Here is a 22,460-nt window from a genome sequence, read left to right as displayed (position 1 = left end):
GGGGTAAAAAAATACCAGAAGAATCACATTTTGTGAGACATAAAAATTATATGAAACTGAAATTTCAGTGTCCATAAATAAAGTTTTATTGGAAGCCACACCCACTTGCTTATGTGTTGCCTAATGTTACTTCTGCCCTATAGGGGCAGACCTGAGTACAGGACCATTCAAACCGTCTCCTATCTGGCTCCCTGCGGAGTTTGCAGACCCCTGATCTGGGCTCTTCTTAAAGGATCTTCTTCATTTTCTTCAGTGTTGAGTGAAGCCATTTCTGGGAGTGGAATTCTATTTCTCTTTGTTTTAGTGTCAAGGTTTTTATAAATCTTTCCTTCTATCGTCCAGAATACTCCCAATATTTATATAATGGCTCAGATTACAAAAGCAAAATAATGCGGAAAAGGGGTTTGTACAGTGAAAAATGTATTTATATTTTATGATTTTCAAGTTATATTTTTCCTACTTAAATTGTTACATTATTGGATCACCTGCCCATCTTTTTCTTTTCTTAAGACTTAGGCTATGGATTCAATAGTTATTTATATTTAATCAGTTCTCTTTTATTGGACATTACTTCTAAAAGGAGTCTGATCTCATTACTCCTCTTTCTCTGATGATCTTCTATGAAGAGAATTTCAGCAAATTCATTACATTTCTCTCTCTAGACTGTGAATATCATACGAGTTTGTGATTTTTTTTAACCACACATCACTTAATATCCTTCCAATTTATCCATACCTTTCAAATAATTTAACACTGATGATAAAGTTATAACTTCCAGAGAAAAAGCACTTTATTTCCTCAATATCTGAAGTAGAACTAGATTATGTATTTTTTACATACATACCACATTCCAATTTTGTTTTTCCCATTTTCCTCAAAACCTTTCAAAACTGCTTCGGACACACCATTGTTTTGCCATCTGAGCACAAAGAAAATTCTCTTTTCTAAAGCAGTATTTGGTATTTCTTTTACATGCCCTTTTGTGTCTAACACAATTATTGCTTAGGCTAACATAAGAGTTCAATAACTGTTTGGTGATTGATTAACAAATATAAATTACAAACTGTGTAGCCCACATGTTCTGAGCTGAAGGTTATCTCCCGGGAATTCAGAAAAATTGCATCCTTCACATAACCCACAGTCAAGTTTCCTTCGTATTTTATTTAGCTTCACGATGCTGCAGAAGTACCTGTAAGATCTTAGAAATGCCTCTCATGCACATTTTCCCTGTGCACCTAACGTTAAAATCAGTTTTCATTAGAAACAAAGACTGCAGCTGAATATCAGATACCATTAAAATTCGAAACCTAGGATGTGAGATCAAATAAAAAATTACCCAAATTTTACTATTACTAAAAATTATAATTATTTTGTTAAAATTTGACATATATAGAAGAGTAATTTTTCAGTACTCTCATCTGTTAGATGAACACTCCTAAAATGATTTTCCTTTTCATCTGAGTTTGACTCAGTAACAAGACGTTTGGTTCCCTCTGTTAGTATTGCTCACGGTAAGATTGCTACTGAGTTATGAAGATTTTCTCTCGTCTGATCGGAACAGAGCAAATTTTTTTAAAATTTATCATCTACTTGTATTGAATCTCATTGAAGCAATTACACAAATTGAAGTTCCTTTTATTGCTTAATCAAGAATTTTTTGGCACATATTCAGATGCAGACTGTATCTATATGTATATAAGTATATATATGATTTCTAACATTTTTTCATGTCCTTCACACTTGATAAAAATTTGTGTTTAAACCTTTGACCTAGAATTGTCATAATGGAACAATGTAATGGGTTTCAAGATAAAATAATTTCTGAGTTTATATCTATTCCTCTTTCATTATGTGCAGAACCATCTCTATAGAATGGTAGGATCTTTAGAGCAGTTTTCAAGTGAGATGTAATTGGATTCTTAAGAAAGAAATACGATCACATTCTCAGCAAAGTCAGCAAACCAAATATTTTTGTGAAAGTAAGAATTAATTGCGAGCAAATCCTGCTGTGTTAGAATTATTGTCTAGAAAGTATAGTATCGAGGAGTTCTTTTGTTCAAACACCCTTTTTAAAACTTAGGTGTTTTTATTTCATCGTTTGAGAACATCTTATATAAGTACGTATAAAGGCAATTCCAAATCTTTTCTATGCCATATAGCTTTTTCTCTTACTGAAAAAATAAGAAGTAGCCTATAGTGTTTGGGCTGTTACATTGTCAATATTCTGAACACACAGCGCTCAGAGTATCATGAATTCTTCATCAATTTGGCCTTCCAGAAAGTTCGAGGCTGAAACTAAAAGAGTAGTAGACTCTGGCTGAATTCTAAAGCCATTATGTGCATACCTACCTATTAATATTTTCTATTTATTGAATTTTATGATGTGTCTGGCACTGTGTTAAGTACTGTTTTCCACGTGATTTTGTCCTACCCAAAAGCTAGCTAGTGTTACCATCTTTTTATTACAAAAGGAGAAATAGATTCACCAGATTAAGTAGATTTGCCTTAGATTACACATAACATGAAATAGTGAAGCCAGGGGCAGAGACCAGGAGGTCTGACTTCAAAAGCTAACACGCTATGCACAGTTGAAAACAGCGACAGGATCTGAAAGTCACTAAGTGAAATAAAAATCTGTGTTATTACAGTCTTATTCTTGCAAGTTATTTAATTCAACATTTCCCTTCTCACCAAAGGGTCTGTACAAGTCATCGTAACAAAACATAAAGATATAAAAACTTCTTCTCACTTCTTGAGTTAAAAATGGAGTGTATGGTGATTAACATAACATAATAATAATTTTAAAAATGCAAAAAAATAAAAATGAAAAAAACAACACCCCAATTCTCAAAAAAATTTGATAATTTCATGATAGTCTGATCTTTGATAAATGAGTCAATAAATAAGACACTGAATTTTGAGGTATTATGCTCAGACTAAGTAAGAATAAGAAACAAGCCCCTATTTTAAAATTAACATGATACAGAGTAATTTATTGTGTTTAGACTTGCCATTCAAGTAATTTATTTCAGGTCTGAATATATAATGTCATTCTATTTTTTGGGAACTTGGTCTTCTCATTTGCATTTAGGAGAGCATAACTAAATATATAACCTTTTATTTTCTTTTTAAACAGAGGGAAGATGGGGCAGAATGGGCAAGAACCTGTAAAACAGCCAGGAGTAGGAGTGGGACTAGCAGACCCGGAAGGTAAGTTAAAATTTACAGTACTGGATTTTGGTTGAATCTACATGTTACACTACAAGTGTTTGATTTGTTTCTCTTTGAATATAAATGTAAATTTCTACGTGCTAATGGCAACAGCCCTGGGAAGTACAGCACCATTCTCTGTGTTACCTAGTAGATTAGAATTATTTTGTAATTTCATTTAACAATTTCCCAATTTCTTGGTTTATATTTAACATTTAAGTACTTAGGGGTACTAAAAAGTTAAACAAGAAAGAAGAGTGAGAAGGATGACAGGAGAGACAATCAGAAGACTTTCTCAGTAAAAAACAAATATTTTGTTAAGATTTTTAAAAATTTTTGTTAAAATACCATGCAAATAGAAAATAAATCATGAAACATCACTTAAAATGGAAAATCTTAAATGTATGGAGCTCAGAAGAAACTAATGGTATAAAAATCATTTTATAGGAAAAAAATGACTAAAGTAACTTCTAAAGTGAAAACCCAGTTTGAACTTAAATTTGGTTTTGTTAAACAAATGGTAAATGTATTACAAAATGCAAGAAAATCTTTAACTTCAGCAGACACATATTCAGTATCTGTAAGGTGCGCAATGACTAGCTTATCTTTCATAATATTGTGATAAGATCTGACAGCACTGTTATCCCCCTTGGATTGCACAACCTCTCAGTAATTTCAACTATCTTAATTACTTTATACTAATCTAAGTACTTTTCATGTATTATCTCATTTAATTCTTAAAATTACCTATAAAGGTAAATAATACCATATACCAGTTTTACATGAGAAGAAACCGAGGTGCAAATATCACACAAGATAAGAGCAAGTAACTTGAACCCAAGCAAATGATGCCAAATCACCTGCTATGAAAAAGAATGATTAATGGCACAGTATCACAAAGACACTAGATGAAGAAATAGGAAACCCAGATTTGGATTTCAAATCTGGTCCTGTTACCTAACTGGTGACCTGATCTGTCTTCAGAAACCTCATCTGGCAAATGCTGGATGCTAATGATGCCAAGGTTCCTTGTGGATTAGTAGATACCACATTTTTCTGATTCAACTAAAAGTTTTTCTTTAGATTCATTCAAAGACTGTGTTTTCTTTATCTGCTGCCTTTTTCCCCAGGGTTCCACCCTCAATCTACCAACCATTTTACACACTCTCTCTCTCTGCATAAACTCAGCAATTCTCATCTGTATGTTGATTAGTTCCAAATTTACCCTCCAAACTCCCTGGAATTCAGCCTCCAATAGTTCATGTCTGCCAGGCGTCCAACCAAGAAAATGGAAACCACTCTGAATATTTAAAATAGAGGAAGCTGATGGCTGGCAATGATTATATACTCATGGTATCCCTGAGAAACTGAGCAGGTGGCAGTGAAATAGCAGAACTTGTGAGGTGGCAGAAGGAAGTGACTGTCCTGAGAGCTGAAACCAGGGCAAGCCTGAATTGCGGGGAGCAGGAGACAAGGAAGAGGAACAATAAATGCTAGAAATACATCTGGAGATAGACGAGGATGGGGAGAAATATCCTGGTTACTTCCTTCTTCCCATTCTCCAATCTCTGCCAATGCCTGATCAATCCTGCTGGAAGCCAACTGCCAGGGGAGCCTGGGAAGCAGCCAAGGGGACAGCTACCCTGATAGGAGAGCAGAGGGAAGCCGGAGAACGAACCTAAGGGCCCAGAGGTGTAGGGCCAGTGCTACATTTCGCCTCGAGATCCCATAGATGAATCAGATTACATATGTCCTGAACTTAATTCACCCTCTTTCAGATTTTGCCTCCTTCTCCTCCTATGCTCTTCTACCACTAACCAGATCTGCTCCTGTCTGCTCCTCTCTGCACCACAATTTGCATATTTTGTTATCATTGTTCTTTGACTTGAATTTACCTGTTTTTATGCCTGTCTCCTCCATTAAGTTGAACATTTAGACTAGAGCTATGGTTTAGTCATCCTGGTGGCCCAGCACTTAGCAGAAAGCCTTACCCATAGAGTCGCTTCCAGAATGTTTGTTGAACTTCTATATGCCATCCATCAGGGACTTTGGTTAATATTGAATCGGATCTTTTCAAGCAGCAAGAGCACGGGGGGGGGGGGGCAGAAATCGGATGGGGAGACGAACCATGAGAGACTATGGACTCTGAGAAACAAACTGAGGGTTCTAGAGGGGAGGGGGTGGGCGGATGGGTTAGCCTGGTGATGGGTATTAAAGAGGGTACGTACTGCATGGAGCACTGGGTGTTATACGCAAACAATGAATCATGGAACACTACATCAAAAACTAATGATGTAATGTATGGTGATTAACGTAACATAAAAAAAAAAGCACAGTACAATGTTCCATTGATTATTTTCTCTTGTAATTTCTCTCATGGTTTTTAAATCATTTCCTTTGAATACATAAAGCTTTTCATGTTTTTGGTTTAAAAAAAGAAGAACGTTTGTTGAGTGAATGAATAAATGATATAATAATATATGAAAATAATGCCCACTGATTTTCATATGACTTTAGAATTCAGGTAATTAGAGAAGCAATTCATGTGTACTTTTTTCAAAGTTGAATTACTTAATTTTACTTTTAATTTTAAAGTTTATAAATTATTTTATTATAAATGTTAATAACTGTCAATGAATAAAAATTGTTCATCCTAATACTGCTTTCTTCTTTCCCATCAGTCCCACAAGAAGGAGCCAATCATAAGCTATTTTATATTTTACTTAAACTTATGAGTCAATATATTTATATTTTAGTGAACTGACTCTTATCAATAGTTAATCTCAGATTAGTTATTGAGCAGAGGGCTGGAGGTTGAGGATGGGGATAAGATGGAATACATAATCTAATGTGAGTCATTTATAGTTATGTGCCCTTTTAGTAACAATATTTTGGATAGATTATTTTTGACTGAGCTACTTCTGAAATTTGGACAATAAGCAAATTTATAATTTACATATCTATATGAAATTGGGCATGAAAATGTCCAACTATAAGAGATATATAAGAGATTGCTAATAATATGGAGAAGAAATCTGTAATAAGTATTTAACCTTACAAACAATTTTAAATTTAAAAGAATACATAGAAGGGCGCCTGGGTGGCTCATTCAGTTAAGGGTCTGACTCTTGGTTTCCACTCAAGTCATGAACTCAGGGTCATGAAATCGAGCCCTATGTCAGGTTCCACGTTCAGTGGGGAGTCTGCTTGAGATTCTCTCTATCCCTCTGCCCCTCCCCCCACCCCATGCACATGCTCTCTCTCTCAAAATAAATAACTCTTTAAAAAAAAAAATACATAGAGAGTGGGGAGAAAATTATTAAACTATACAGGAATTTAATTACTCTACGCAGATAAGAAGAAAATGTACAAGATTTTGCTTTGTCCCCATAGAAATACAGAATCAACTCTGTGCTGTAATTCAGGTATATTTATGATATACATTTTATTTTGAGCGATCCAGAGGATTGCTTTCACTTCCTTTTGTTGTCAGTCAACATATATAGCCAATTTGTGGGAGAACAACAAACAAACAAACAAAACAGAGTTAGTTCAGTTTAGTTTTAGACCTATATTTAGTTTCTTGACTGGATTTTTTTTCTCCTTTAAATTCTTCATCAGGACACCAGAAAAATTGTCACTTAGTAAGATTTTCTTGAGTGTTCTACTACCCCTTGAGTCTTTCATATTACCCATTTAAGCACTTTGTTTTATGCACACCTTGGTCCACTCTAAGGAAAACTGATCTACATAGATATGCATACTTTAAATCAGAGTATATCATAGATTTTAAGTAATCACCTTTGGACAGTTTGTTTTTACAACATTTTTATTCTTGTTTTGGAATTACAGTGTACAGAATACAAAAAGTCATGTTTTTATGGGGTTGAAATTTTATGTGGAGCATGTTATAGATATTTTTTTAATGCTAGTCATGTCCTTGTTCTACTTACTGAGTAAATCTATTTATTCTGCATTCTGATTTTTTAAAAAATCATTTTCAACTTAGTCATTTTCTCCAATAATGTTGCATCTTCCCTATCTCAGTTTCTCATAAATTTTAATCTCATGCTGATTAATCTCATGCTCAGTGGATCAGAATATGAGATCAATCAAAGGTTCTAGAGTTCCAACCTAAGTTGTAGTAAAAAAATGGTAATACTCCTGTGGATGGTCTCTGCTAATGACTGGTTGAACTTTCACAATTTAAATAAGTGCACAACGTAAAGTGCAAATAAACACGGTGTTTGACACATGATTAACATCCTTTACATTGTAGCTGTAATTAAATTAAAAGTTAATATAAGGGCACCCGGGTGGCTCAGTCGGTTCAGCGTATGACTTCAGCTCAGGTCATGATCCCGGGGTCCTGGGATGGAGCCCCACATCAGGCTCCCTGCTTAGCAGGAAGTCTGCTTGTCCTTCCCCAGACACCCACCCCACCCCACCCCACCTGACTCCACCCCCGGCTCCTGCTCTTTCTAGCTCTCTCTCAAAAAAATAAGTAAATAAAATCTTTTTTAAAAATAAATAAAATAAATACAAGTGAATATAAAAGAGGGCCATTTGGATTTCATCCAAGAGTGATATTAGTCAAGACTGACAAAATATCATGCCCTATTCGGAAGAGATATACAAGACCACTCCTCTTAAAAATTTAGATCAAATCAGGGCACCTGGGTGGCTCAGTTGGTTAAGCGACTGCCTTCAGCTCAGGTCATGATCCTGGAGTCCCGGGATCGAGTCCCACATCAGGCTCCCTGCTCAGCAGGGAGTCTGCTTCTCCCTCTGACCCTCCTCCCTCTCATGCTCTGTCTCTCATTCTCTCTCTCGCAAATAAATAAAATCTTAAAAAAAAAAAAAATTAAAAAAAAAAAATTTAGATCAAATCAATTAGCCTTCCCAATTGTAATGAAAAGTGTTTTCCCAATTTACATTAAAACCCTCTAATACCCTTAATAGATGATCCGGCTCTTTCCTACATTGTTTTAATTAGATATATTTAAGAGTGTTATTGTTTGTTGGTGGGCATCCATGTATATTACATAGAGTGCCTGGCTTCACCCATTTATTCTCCTAAACCAGGGGTTCACAAGCTTTAGCAGCAGGCATTAAGAATCACACTTTGCGTGAGGTTTAATTTGCCTGGCTGCATGTATTTAAAAAACAAATGACCCTAATACATCATTTATTTTCTTAAGTATCTTTAGAAGCCTTAATTTAATCACTCAGTTTCCATTTTCAATGGGCCAGAACAAATAAACCTCTACCATTATAGAAATATGCTCAACTCAACCCACAAATGTTTTCAAATAATTGAGTCTGTGAAAGCACATCACCAATAATGCTAACCCAAGGAGGCGGGGGCCAAGGGGTAGGACAGAGAACAAGATTCGATTCAACATCTTACTGAAAGTGGGGTTTTTTTGGTTGCTGTTGAAAAAGCATAAAAATTTATGTAGAAATAATGAAAGTCTATGATGACCGCAACAATCTCATTTTAACTGGCACCCCAAGTCTGTTGTATACACATATATATTCTTTACATAGCTCCAGTGGTGATTAGTATGAGTGCCTTTAAGGTGAATGAACATGTTGGGGCACCCGGGTGGCTCAGTCGTTAAGCGTCTGCCTTCGGCTCGGGTCATGGTCCTAGGGTCCTGGGATCGAGCCCCGCATCGGGCTCCCTGCTCGCAGGAAGCCTGCTTCTCCCTCTCCCACTCCCCCTGCTTGTGTTCCCTCTCTCGCTGTGTCTCTCTCTGTCAAATAAATAAATAAAATCTTTAAAAAAAAAAAAAAAAAAGGTGAATGAACATGTTTTACAAAGTCCATGAAAAAAGTGCAGAACAGTAATGACTTCCTGCATTAAACCAATAAAAATCGAGGCCTCAGGGTTGGAGTCTCTATCTTGTTATCCTGTTCTGAGAAACATTTTTTTTAAAGATTTTTTCCATTTTCTTTTTTTTTAATATTTATTTAATTTTCCCTCTTTCCATGACCAACTGGGTTGTTTAAATATTAGCCCACAAAAAGGAAAATACAACACACTCTGAAAGGCCCTCAGTTAGAACATAATAACAGCTGTTATAAGGGCATCCCAGAGGTTCTCAGCAAATACTTATGGAGTACCTGTTGTGACCAGCACTGGGATAAGCCCTGGGCTGCAGTGTGGAATGTGACTTAGTCCTTGCCCTTCTGAGCTCCTAGTAGAGTTCCCCCAACTCAGATAATAGTTATAATCTTGATCCTGAAGAAAAATTCATTTCACCCACTAGACATTTATTTCCACTTCTTCAGGCTCTCTTTCTAATTAGACTAAGGAAATTTCAAATTAAATATGAAATGTCTTTTTTTTTTGGCTTTTGTATATCACTTCTTTTATTATTCTGGAATTTTCTGATTCTGTTCATTTTACTGATGTCACGAATAATCTTTCAAGGGGTTAATTAATCTTATTATTGAAGTATAGTTGACATTCAATGTTATGTCAGTTTCAAGTGTACATCACCATGATTTGACAATTCTATACGTTACTCAGCGCTCACCATCATGTGTAGTCACTGCCTATATCAAATAATGTTCTTACACTATTAGTAACTACATTCCCTAATGCTGTACTTTTCATCGCTGTGACTTATTTATTTTATAACTAGAAGTTTGTATCTCTTACTCAAAGACTTAATTTTTAAATAAAAAGTTATCTTTATTTAAGTTCAGTTTTATTGAAGATGATGATGGACAAGATTTATTTACAATATATTTATCGTTGTAGATGTTTTGTTAAAATCATTAAGAAAATGTGATGTTATTTGATTTTTATCTCAATTCTGAGGTCAGGATGTGATCAAGGGAAATGTGGTTAGTGGATTATTCTGTATCATCTGATTACTTACCATACACAAATTGTGCTTAAAAATTGACCAACATATGCACATTATATTATAAAACTGTTTTCAGTGGGTTGAATATGTTTGCTTTTCTGTGAGCTTCTTGCCCTGAGTTTGCTAATACATATCCCTTGTTTTTGTATATCTATAGTTGATCAGAGCTAAATAGTATATCTATTATGTGCAAGACATTGTGTTCAAAATTTGGATGCTACAGAGATCAATTCAATACATATGCTGATCCGAGGGGGCTTATGATCTAGGATGTTCTATCTCATAATCGACCGGCGAGCAAGCGCGCATACTCAGTCAATGGGTAGAGCCAAAGCATTCATAGTGGCTGGAGACTGCCATACCTGCTGTTAAATATTTTATTACCTTTAATAAGTATAATGCAAAGAAGAATTGTGATAATGATTCATAAATTCGAGAGCAAATTATGTGCTTTAGGATTTGGGCATTGGAAAGCGTTGCTAAATCCGTGGGAGTCGGGGGGCATGATTCTGTGGAAGAGGTTACAGGTGCTTTGAAAGATGGACCAGATCTAAATAGGTTGCAATGAGAGAGGCAAATTCCCGGCTGCGGGAACACGGTGAAGAAAGATGCAAATGGAAGAAAGGATACGAGATATGTAAGGGGGAAAGCAATTCAGTGAAACTGGAGCAAAGGGTGTGAATGGAGAGCAGAGAAACTGGAAATTTGTACACAGTTAGGTTGGATAGGGAAGTTCATGCTTCTGTGAACACTGGGAAGTATTAAATGTTAGTGAGGAATTTAGACAGTATCAACACGTACAATATTGAATCTTTCTGTGGAAGAAAAAGGTAGACCTCCTTTTACATTCAAATCATCTTTTTTTAAAGTATTTTATTTATTGGGCGCCTGGGTGGCTCAGTTGGTTAAGCGACTGCCTTCGGCTCAGGTCATGATCCTGGAGTCCTGGGATCGAGTCCCGCATCGGGCTCCCTGCTCGGCGGGGAGTCTGCTTCTCCCTCTGACCCTCCCCCCTCTCATGTGCGCTCTCTCTCTCTCTCTCATTCTCTCTCTCTCTCAAATAAATAAATAAATAAATAAATCTTTAAAAAAAAAGTATTTTATTTATTTATTTGAGAGAGAGAGAGACAGAGATAGTGACAGAGATAGTGAGAGAGAGCATGAGCAGGGAGGAACGGGAGAAGCAGGCTTCCCCCTGAGCAGGGAGCCCAACGCGGGGCTCGATCCCAGGACCCTGGGATCAGGACCTGAGCGAAGGCAGACGCTTAACCAACTGAAGTACCCAGGCGCCCCTCAAATCATCTTTTAGGACTTTTTGGGGATTGAAGTATGGTTGATCCTTGAGCAACGTAGGGGTTAGGCGTGTGGACTCCCTGCACTGTTGAAAATCCGTGTGTAACTTTTACTCCCCCAAAACTTAACAACTCATAGCCTACTATTGACCGGAAGCCTTACTGATGACGTAAACAGTCAATTAACACGTATTTTGTATGTTATATATATTACATACCATGTTCTTAAAATGAAGTAAGTTGAAGCAAAGAAAATGTAAAGAAAATCGTAAGGAAAATATTTACAATGCTGTACTCTATTTATAAAAGAAATCCACATCTAAGTGGACCTGTGCAATTCACACCTGTGCTGTTCAAGGGTAACTGTGTATGTGTGAAATCCGAGTAGAAGCAATACATGTTATGCAGTTGGACTATGACTCTAGAGTCAGGATACAGGTCTCAATTTGGATCTAGATTCAGAGTCATAATGTAGTAATATCTAGGGAGCATCTAACATTATCTCTCTTAAGCTCCATCCACCAGAAAAAGAAAAATCCCAGTAACAGTGTATACTAGGCTCCTCCCCCCACCCACCCCTGCAAGTCATATACAGAGAAATTGAAAGCCAGAGGATTTTAGTGCTTTTAGGGGCAAAGTCAAAACATGACCCTGAGATCGTGACCTGAGCTGAAACCAAGAGTCGGACACTTAAACAACTGCACTACCCAGGTGCCCCTAAAATGCCAATTTCAATCCCTGACTCTTGCTCATGAATTTAAATACAGATATTCACAGGGTCAAATTTATAAATAATTTTGTGTATCATTTCTTCTTTAATTATTTGTTTAGGTATTCTTTACCCAGTTGAGGATATTAGGTACATAATGATTTCTATTTTTATCTAGTTCTTTTGTGGTGTGAAATGTAATATCTAATTATCTAAGTCAATTTCTTTTATTCCATGTCATGAGATAACAGCAAATCAATTTTCCTGGAACCATTTGTTGAATAAGCTTTCTTTTCCTCACTGATATGAGATGCCACATCTTTCATACTCAAAATTTTCAAGCACATTTATGTCTGGTAATGGGCTCTCTGGAATATTTTATTGACATATCTGTCTGTATCTGCACACTTACACAATTATCCTAATTTTATTTTCAGTTTTTTAAATTGGACTGTTTTTACCCGTTTATTTTTTTTATTTTTTAAAAAGAACTTTAAATCTCTCTTTGTTGAGAAGCAGAGGAAATTCCACTAAATTTTCATTGAAATTATATTAAAACTCTAATGTAATTTTGAGGTAATTGACATCAGTACATATAATATTTTCTTATCCATTGACATGGTAGATTTTTATACGCCAGTTTGGATATGCTAATTTTTATATGCATGGTATTAGGCAAGTTACTGAAATTCTCGAAGTCTCTGGTACCTAATCTACAAAAGTCAGAATAACAGTAGTACCTACCTGACCAGTGTGTTGCAGGGAGTGATGAAAATAAGGAGTGTAATGTGCCTGGCACTGTAGTGACTCATAGTCAGTAAATGCTGGTTATCGTTGTTCTGATCATCACCTGTATCATGTAAGTGATTACTGCTGGCCTAATTCTTCCCAAGCCTTTTTTTTTTTTAAATTTTTTTTATTATTATGTTATGTTAATCACCATACATTACATCATTAGTTTTTGATGTAGTGTTCCATGATTCATTGTTTGTGTATAACACCCAGTGCTCCATGCAGTACGTGCCCTCTTTAATACCCATCACCAAGCTAACCCATCCCCCCACCCCCTCCCCTCTAGAACCCTCAGTTTGTTTTTCAGAGTCCATAATCTCTCATGGTTCATCTCCCCCTCTGATTTCCCTCCCTTCATTCTTCCCTTCCTGCTATCTTCTTCCTTTTTTTTTTTTTTTAACATATAATGTATTTGTTTCAGAGGTACAGATCTGTGATTCAACAGTCTTACACAATTCACAGCACTCACCATAGCACATACCCTCCCCAATGTCTATCACTCAGCCACCCCAACCTTCCCACCCCCCACCACTCCAGCAACCCTCAGTTTGTTTCCTGAGATTAAGAATTCCTCATATCAGTGAGGTCATATGATACACGTCTTTCTCTGATTGACTTATTTCGCTCAGCATAATACCCGCCAGTTCCATCCACGTCGTTGCAAATGGCAAGATCTCATTCCTTTTGATGGCTGCATAATATTCCATTGTATATATATACAACCTCTTCTTTTTTTTTTTTTTAAATATTTTATTTATTTATTTATTTGACAGAGAGAAAGTGAGAGCACAAGCCAGGAGACAGAGGGAGAAGCAGGTTCCTCGCTGAGCGGGGAGCCTGACATGGGACTCGATCCCAGGACTCTGGGATCATGACCTGAGCCGAAGGCAGCCGCTTAACCAACTGAGCCACTCAGGCGCCCCTCTACAACCTCTTCTTTATCCATTCATCTGTCGATGGACATCTTGGCTCTTTCCACAGTTTGGCTATTGTGGACATTGCTGCTATAAACATCGGGGTGCACATACCCCTTCGGATCCCTATATTTGTATCTTTGGGGTAAATACCCAGTAATGATTCCCAAGCCTTTTAAACACATGTTCTCTAAAATGATCTTTTTTTTTCAACCTTTGGCATTCCAAAAGTATCCTGAAAAGATATTTTTAGGGTCCTACGTTTTGCAGTTTGTTTCCAAATACTGTTACTACAGTATTTCAAGCTACTCTTCTTCCCCCAAATAATTCTGATGTAATCTCTTGTTTAGGAATGCCTCCCCTCTCTTGAGGATGACTTCTCTAGACTGTAGCATATTTCCCTAAACTGCCTGGGTTTAAAATCAGTGAAACTTATCTCTGGACTTGTAGTACTCACTGGGAATGTAAAATTGAAGGTGTCTACTAAAAAGTAGCCTAATACTGAAATATAAAAAAACATTCTAGGTCTTTACTCTGAGCCAGATTCATCTCTGGAGGTTATTGATGGACCACTAAAGGTTCAATAAATTTCTGGAAGATACCTTGGATATTTCTTAGCCTTAGTACACATCAAAGAACCGGCAATTGACAAACTTAAAGCCCAGAATATTTTAGACTTTCAGAAATTAAAAATGGCAATTTTTAATATTTTTTTTAAATGTCTTTTTTTTTCTTTTTGCCTAGAAGTCCCTGAAATGCTTGCATTGGGAGTTAGTGCTCTGATTTATTTATCAGAGAGCAGCTCTTAAATCACGATAAGGACATTACAGTGTAGCAGAAGGTACTGAATGAATATAAACCAAGAGCATTCTCTTACCATAGATGTAGAAAATAATAACAAGGATGTGTATATATTATAGATATTTAGTATTTATTTTGTTCTAAATGCATTTACATTATCTGGTTCATTTGTCACAAAACAATCAGGAATATAGACAGGAAATAATTATTTCAACTTTATAGTTACGGAAACAGAGACTCAGAGCAATGCAACCATTCACTCAGAGTCCTATAGCAACTAATTAAACAGTCTGGGTTAAAATTTACAGATACATAATCTACTGTCATCTGACTCTAGCCCCTTGTACTTTCTAATATTTTTTATCTTAATATTGATACAGAACTACTTCATGAAAAACTATTTTAAATTTATAAGATGGTCTGCAATAATTGGAAAGGAAAGCACTCAATTATGTCAATGTGTATGGCCAACTAACTATATCAATATCAATGACATTAGAGGCATTATGTGGTTGACCAAAAAAAAATTTAAATCTCGTTTTATGAGACACTTAAAATTTCCATAAAATTACTGTACTCAAAACAGTATTGTATTAACAAAACAGACGTGTACACAAATGAAATAACATAATGTATATATGATAATATGACTGTAAATTTTAAATGAAATGGACATTTTTATTTAGTAGAAAAAGTTTATTTTGCAAATAGTTATGTCATAATTTTCTTCTGTAAGAAAAGAAAATTAGTCTACTGGATTATACCATACAGCCAGTAATTGTAAATTTGATTAAGGAGATAAAGTTAAAAATAATATGAATATTTGAAGAAATTTAGGAGACTATTTGTATAACCTTGGTGGCATTTGCAGGGTAGCTTTCTAAGCATTAAAAGAAATCCACAAACCATCAAAGTAATAATAGATGTTTTGCTGCAGGAAAAATAATAAAATTTATATGTTAAAAGAATCAAAAGCAAAAGCAACAAGCAAATAATGAACAGTCTAAAAAAAATGTATATATGATCACCAAATGATTATTATCCTAAATAAACGTCTCCTTAAAGGTCTCTCATATTTTGCTCAATTAAAGAGAGAAAAAAAATGGTCAGAAGTTATGAAATAGGCATTTCAGTGAAACTGGCATCTCACTGGAGGGAAATTATCAATTAACTTGTTAAAACAAGAAAATTAAATGATAAAGCCAATTCTAGCTAATAGTAATTCCATGAAAAATAGTAAGAATGGAGAGAAATATTATTCAAAAATTAGCCCATTGTTCCCCCAAATCAAAGAAAATAAATCTCATCATTGGAAAGACAAAGAATGAAAGAGACTTACAGCTGGAACAACATCATAATAGTTCAGAAAACTAGAGCTATAAAGAAGATTCCAAATATTTCTAGAGACAATTAATTAAAATACATTGTATACACAGAGGAAGGACAAGAATCCATTTAATTTCTCAATAGCAAGAGACATTTAAAAGAATAGAGAAAAATGGGTAATGCCCCTGAAATTCCAAGTGGAAGGGGTTGTAACTAAAATTCTATCCACAAGCTATCCATCAATTATAAGGGTTGAGTAAAATCATTTTGGAGAAGACTAGGTCTCAAAAATTTTACTTATGCTACCTATCTGGATGAGTGGGGTGTTAGTGCAGGAGGGGAAAAGAGAAATTGACAGAAATCATGATGTGTCTGACCAAGTGAAAAACGGTTTTGAGAGGGATTTTAGTACTCTTGGATATTTTACAAACAATTAGGGGCAGGTACACAGAAAGCTAAGCAAACTATAAAACAAAAATAATTTAACAATTTTGAGGGAAAACAAAAAAATTTAGGTAAAGAACTCCGTGTAATACCCAAATGGTCTCAGACATGAACAATGTTGGTCACGTCAGTGTAAATACCAAATATTAGTATAATCAAGATTGCAACATAACTATGTTGCAAGGATGAAGAAGGCTAAATCTCCATCCACCAAAATAAAACATCAATAAATTATAAGGGCAATACAATATTATTTTAAGAAACTAGTATAGAAAGAATCAAAGAAACAGAAAAATAGTTGACAGTAGGTTTTTCTTGGTGATTTTTTTCAAGGGTTGGGTAAAATGAAGGATTGGGACATGGGAGAATTGATTTTTGAAAAAGAAGGCATAAAATGTATAATGATTCAACCTTTTGATATATAAGAGAATAAAAAATTAGAGCTAGCGATCAAATAGTATTAACAAGTACAAGAAAAAAGTACCATTATTTGCAGTTAATAACTTCCTACGAATGACTGTGAATAGTCATTCTCTTAAAACTCTTTAGTAATAGTTATTGCAGTTAAGTGCTGTCTTTAACACACTCATTCGTCAAAGATATTCTGTTACACAAAGCTTTTTCACTTAAGAAACCTGACTTTGATAACAATAAAATACAAAATCTCTGGAGAAGAAAAGGCTGTGGAATTCAAACTATCAAGTTGTTTTAACATTTTTTTCCACGTCACTCAAAAGTTAAAACGAATTTTATAAATACTCAGCAAAAAAATTTCAGAATTTTGGAAAATGCTAGAATTCATTGAAGATAATTTGTTTTCTACCATTCAGATTATTAGATATTTTCTCTGATTGAAACATTCTTATTTGCTTTATCCAGAAAGTCATTTGAAAATTTACATAATATTCTATAGGGAAAAAAAAACCTCTTATATTTAAGTAAAAAGGAGAACTAACTTCCCTCCTCCCTCCAAAAAAAGACAAGCACATTTCACAGAAGAAGTCCTCGCTCAACCAAATAACACTTTCCCTGAAGGAACCAATTTTACAGATAAGGAAGTAACACAGACCTGAGATAATATACTCTGAGGAAAGTACACACTGCTTCTTTTTAAACGTCTAAAATAATCAATATATCCTATTTGCTTTGCAACAATAAAAATTATAGGAAAAAAAGCATTCACCTGTTTAGTTCTTTTATTTTAAAGAAGAATTGCTATCTAGTCTTCTTTTGCACTTCGGTATTTTCCTGCACCAAGCTGATGCAATTTTAGACTGTTATCAAAAGCAAATGCTTACTTGCCCACAAAATAGCACACCATTGTGAATTCTGTAATTTACATTGCCCTCTGAAGTCCAGAAACTGTCATTCATGTTATGGAATGCTAAGAAGCTATAGCAGAGCTTTATCTTACATATTTTATTATGACATGATTGCTGATATATCTATATAGCTACATACATCTCTATCTAGATATATATATATTCTGTATCTATATATGTTACACATATAACATACATAGATATGTTCTACTTGATCTTTTCAAAAAAATCAACAGATCCTCCTCAACAACAAGAACCACAACATCACACTGCCATTTGCTTGCTAAGCACTCTGCTGATATCTTTAAAAATTTGGTGGTCTCAATTCTTGCAACAACTCTCTAAATTAGGTATGATAATATTTATGATATTCCAGTGTCTGGCACAGAGACTTGCACAAAATACCCACCCAGCAAATATTTTTTGAATCGAGATCAAGATTCAGAGAGACTGAAATATAAATCAAGCCTAGAAATATAGTTGTCACATTAATATTTACACAAAAATATTGAGATAGTCTTAAACCTAGGATTCTTTGAATATGCCTGCCAAATACAAACATCTCTAAAAGTGATATTAAACATATATGTTGATTGTATAGCTTTTTATGGAGTTTACCAGCCTAAAACTAAACTCGGAGAGATGACATTGCTTCAATTAAAAACCACATAATCTGCTTAAAAGTATAGTAATTCTGCATTTGTATTAGTTGTGCTTCTTTTTTCACGAAGCCCAGCTGGATCTGCAGAAGATGATTAATTATGATTCTCGACCAGAAAGAACCAGTGCCCCTGGTGAAGACCGATATGTTCATGAACAATTACGATAAGAGTTATAATAGAAGGGAAGGTACATTGAATATTAAGGCACTTGGCTTTAGATTGGCTAACGAAAGCCTTCCTGGCAGGGAATGCTTTTGTAGATGGTTCTTGAAATAAAATAATAAGTGTAACTGGAGGAGGGCTGGTGAGGTTTCCAATAAGAGGAAGTTTCATGTTCAAAGCCTTCAGATGGTGAGAGAATATGTATTATTGGTGAACCTGTGGGCACTCCTGTGTGATTGCAGCAGAGTTTAGGCTGGAGGGAGACAGGGCTTGAAAGGTAATCACAGTTCAGATAATTTATGAAATATCAGACACTGTCAGGAGGAATTTAAACTCTACGCTGTAGATAGGAAATTGGAAGCTATAGATGGATTTTTTAAGAGGAGAATTACACGATCAGGTTTGGTGCAAAGAAGGATGGTTTATAAGGGATCACATCTGCAAGTCGGGAGACCAGTTAGGAGGCAATTCAAAAGTCCAAGTAAGAAATGAGAAGGACTGGAATGCAGGCAGAGACAACAGTAGGAGAAAAGAGGATAGACAGCTCTGGGAGAGATCTCTAAGAAGACAAATAAGAATGCGTTCGTTCTAAAAATGATTCGGAATCAAAATGCAAATAGAGCAACTTTAGGCACCAGCATGGTAGAGATGAAACGATGTGATTATGGTCACTTTGTCAATGATCAGTTGTTAAGTACAAGTCTGATTTCAAAAGGAGAAACTAAAAGTCTTAACAGCAGTCAGTGCAAAAAGTGATAGAACATAAAGCGAAGCATAGGAAAAATGATAAAATGCAAACCTGCGGCTTGCAGAATTTTTAAAAATATTTTATTGATTTATTTCCAGAGAGAGACACAGCAAGAGAGGGAATACAAGCAGGGGGAGTGGGAGAGGGAGAAGCTGGCTTCCCGCGGAGCAGGGAGCCCGATGAGGGACTCTATCCCAGGACCCCGGGATCACGACCCGAGCCGCAGGCAGACGCCTAATGACTGAGCCACCCAGGCGCCCCTTCACAGAATTTTAAAAGGCCATATGGTATGCTCTTCAGAGGACATTTTCAAGATGAATTAAAAGAGTAAAATGGAGTTTGAATGAGGTTGAGCACTGAAATTTTGTTCTTAACTTGGTCTTTATACACATCAAGTGTCATGGATCTGTCGTTCGGACAGCTTGAGGGCTCAGCTCCCTGCACACACTGATGACTGTGTTGAGTGTGTGTGCAGGGCAGCCTGTATGAAGGGCAAAAATCACTGGCAAACAAGGTCAGACGAAGGATTTGATTTTTTAATAAAAATTTCCAGCTGTCTTCCTAAAGACAGTGAGGGGATTAGTCCAGTACTTTTTATTTTATACGTCTCTGGTATTATACGAAGAAATGAAAAATTCAGAATGCTCCCGTAAGGTATTGAAAGCAGGTTTAGTCAAAAAGAAGTGACAATTCTATATTTGAAAGTGCATCGATATTGATCTGTGCGTTTTAGAAAGTCCTCCGGGAACACGAAGTGTTGTTTTTTGTTTTGTTTTGTTTTTTGAAGCAGAAGAAATGGAATTTATCAAAATACTGCCTCTTCTAAAATTAACTGAGCTATTGTGTTTACCTTTTGAAACTTTTTTTCTCAGTCACTAATACTTCGTTCAACCAGAGAAACAGGGTTATTGGTTGAACAGCTTGAATCAGTCAGCAGTCTTTAGTACCGAGGCATCTGAGTCCATTTCATATTCTGTGGTTCTCTGTCCAGTAAGGAGGGGTGTCTGTTCGCCTTCTGTCTTAATTGGTGGAAAAAGTATTTTAAAATGGATTTCAGTTACTGCAAGAGGCCAAGAAATCCAGACCCATTTGTCAACAATTTATTTTCAAGACAGATAGCTTTTTCTTCAAGTGTTTGTTACTTTTGATAGTCTGATATTTTGAGTTCATTTCCTTTTAGTTAATGATGAATTGGCTGGGTCAAATTTGAGGTCAAGTTGGGCAGGTTAGTTTGATTTTCACACTGCTGTGATATTTGTCAGCCAATTTACGATTTGTTTTTTTTTATAGTCAGCAGGGAAGTTATCTGGGTAAATTTAATATGAGCTGTCGCTCATTGGCTTTTGGATGTTTTAGAGCTGAAATAGGATCTGTTTTCAGAATGTTTTTCTTGTGAGTTTGGAAATGTGAATTAGCAATCTCAGATTGAGATCTTTATAGCATTTGATTTGATATATTGAGCTCTCATATAACTAAGTTTAACTAATAACCTTCTTCTTCCTAGATTTTTTCCTTAATAAAGTGTTTAGATATATTCAAAATAAGATAGTCTACTGAAATGTTCCTGAAAGCAATTGTATTATAAATTAAGAGAATGGAATGATTGTGTTGTTGAAAAAAATGGCTTTTAAAAAATCATATCTTTATCAATTAATGAGTGACTAATTACCCTTCCTGCCCAAATATTACCTAAGATTTAATCTAGGTTGAATTGTTATCATGGCAGACATGATAACATGGCAGTCTGTTATGGAACTATGCAATATTATGTTACTTAAAAAATACAATTTTTAATTTATTAAGAATAATTCCTAGCTAATTTCAACAGCAAAGTTTTAAGAAAATTCAAAATTTTAAGTTTATTGGTGGGGAAAACTATGTCAGATTTTAGTTGAGTTTAGTTAAGTTTTATTAGAGGGTCGAAGGGAAGACTGCAGCTCTTCGCCTGGCAAGCTCCTCCTCCCGTATTTTATACCTCCTATCCTTTATTTCCTCTTTTCCATCTCAACAACTGCCCAATTGTAGGTTTTTATCACATCTCCCCCTGATAACCTCCTGGTCAAAGTGCTTTCTGAAGCACAGGATCATCTTTGACAGCCACTGTCTCATGTGGCCTCGTCACTCTAGCACAAAGCCTTTCTATGGACCCCTATAAACTACCTAACTCTAGTGGGTTTTAATGCAATAATTAATCTATAGGACATACAATAATTAGTCCATAGAATATTCCATTTTATGTTCTTTTAAGATAGGTCACTAAACTCCACTTAATAATTTTAACTTTAACAGTAATTGTGTTTTATAGAATCTTGGATGTTTCAGTCACTAGTAAAGCCTAAGGTCGATGCCGTCCATGTACAGACATGCAGGATGTGCACAGCCCAATTCCAAGAGGCACTGTTAACATAACTCAGTTGTAAACAACACCCTCTGGAGTTAGCAATGAGACATTCCTGCCAGAGAAATGTGGTACATCACACAGTCTGGACTTAGGGTCCAGAATGACTCAGGGTTTACAAAAATTAGATGTTAAAGGACAATTTCCATTATGGTAAGTTAAAACTGTTAATAACTTAACCTACTGAGAGCTTAAATGTGCTGGGCTCATTTAATCTTTGCAAGAACCTTGTTATATAAAACTGCTTTCTCAGTGACCCTTATTATTGTGTCTGGAAGGTAGATGTGATGCCTGGATATGCAGCATGCATCTTGCAACTATTAGGCAAAAAGGATGTAAATGAATACTAAGAATTACAGACTAGGAATACAGAAAGAACCCGAGTTCCTAAACTCATTACTGTAATGGCAAACCTATGTCTATCTCTGGATTTCTTGTTATATTAGAAAAATAAATCCCTATTTGTTTAATCATTCTATGTAAGTCTTCCTATTTCTTATAGCTGAAAACAGTTCTTAAGGATGCAGAAGAAAAAGAATAGAAAGAAGAAAAAAAGAAATTATACAGAAAGTAGAATTAATTCCAAATAACCTCTAGTTCATGTTGCTGTATTTAAATGACCTCATAAAAGATGAATTTAATTCAAGTAGATTAAACATTTCTAGCCACATGCTATATATAGAAAAAATATACTTAAAGTAAAATCTCATAGAAAAGTTGAAAATAAGAGATGGAAAGATGCATATCATGCCATTATTATTCAAAATAAAGTTGGCAAAATGGTGGCAGAGTCAGACAA

At 35.3% G+C, this 22,460-nt stretch overlaps 1 protein-coding gene across 3 annotated transcripts in view; it reads left to right on the top strand.

Annotated features, from left to right (window-relative positions):
• The window catches only part of PCLO (piccolo presynaptic cytomatrix protein), a 391,345-nt gene that overhangs the window by 349,910 nt on the left and 18,975 nt on the right, over positions 1–22,460 (top strand). For all 3 annotated transcript variants that reach the window (XM_078060093.1, XM_078060092.1, XM_036107931.2), the window contains one exon: positions 3,137–3,210. In XM_078060093.1, the coding sequence (XP_077916219.1) occupies positions 3,137–3,210 (74 nt within the window). The remainder of the gene's footprint in view (positions 1–3,136; positions 3,211–22,460) is intronic.

This window comes from Halichoerus grypus, chromosome 12 (genome assembly GCF_964656455.1).
Source record: "Halichoerus grypus chromosome 12, mHalGry1.hap1.1, whole genome shotgun sequence".
In the NCBI taxonomy this organism is placed as follows: Eukaryota; Metazoa; Chordata; class Mammalia; order Carnivora; family Phocidae; genus Halichoerus; species Halichoerus grypus.
The sequence above is the reverse complement of the archived record's forward strand: the minus strand, read 5'-3'. Positions and strand labels throughout refer to the sequence as shown.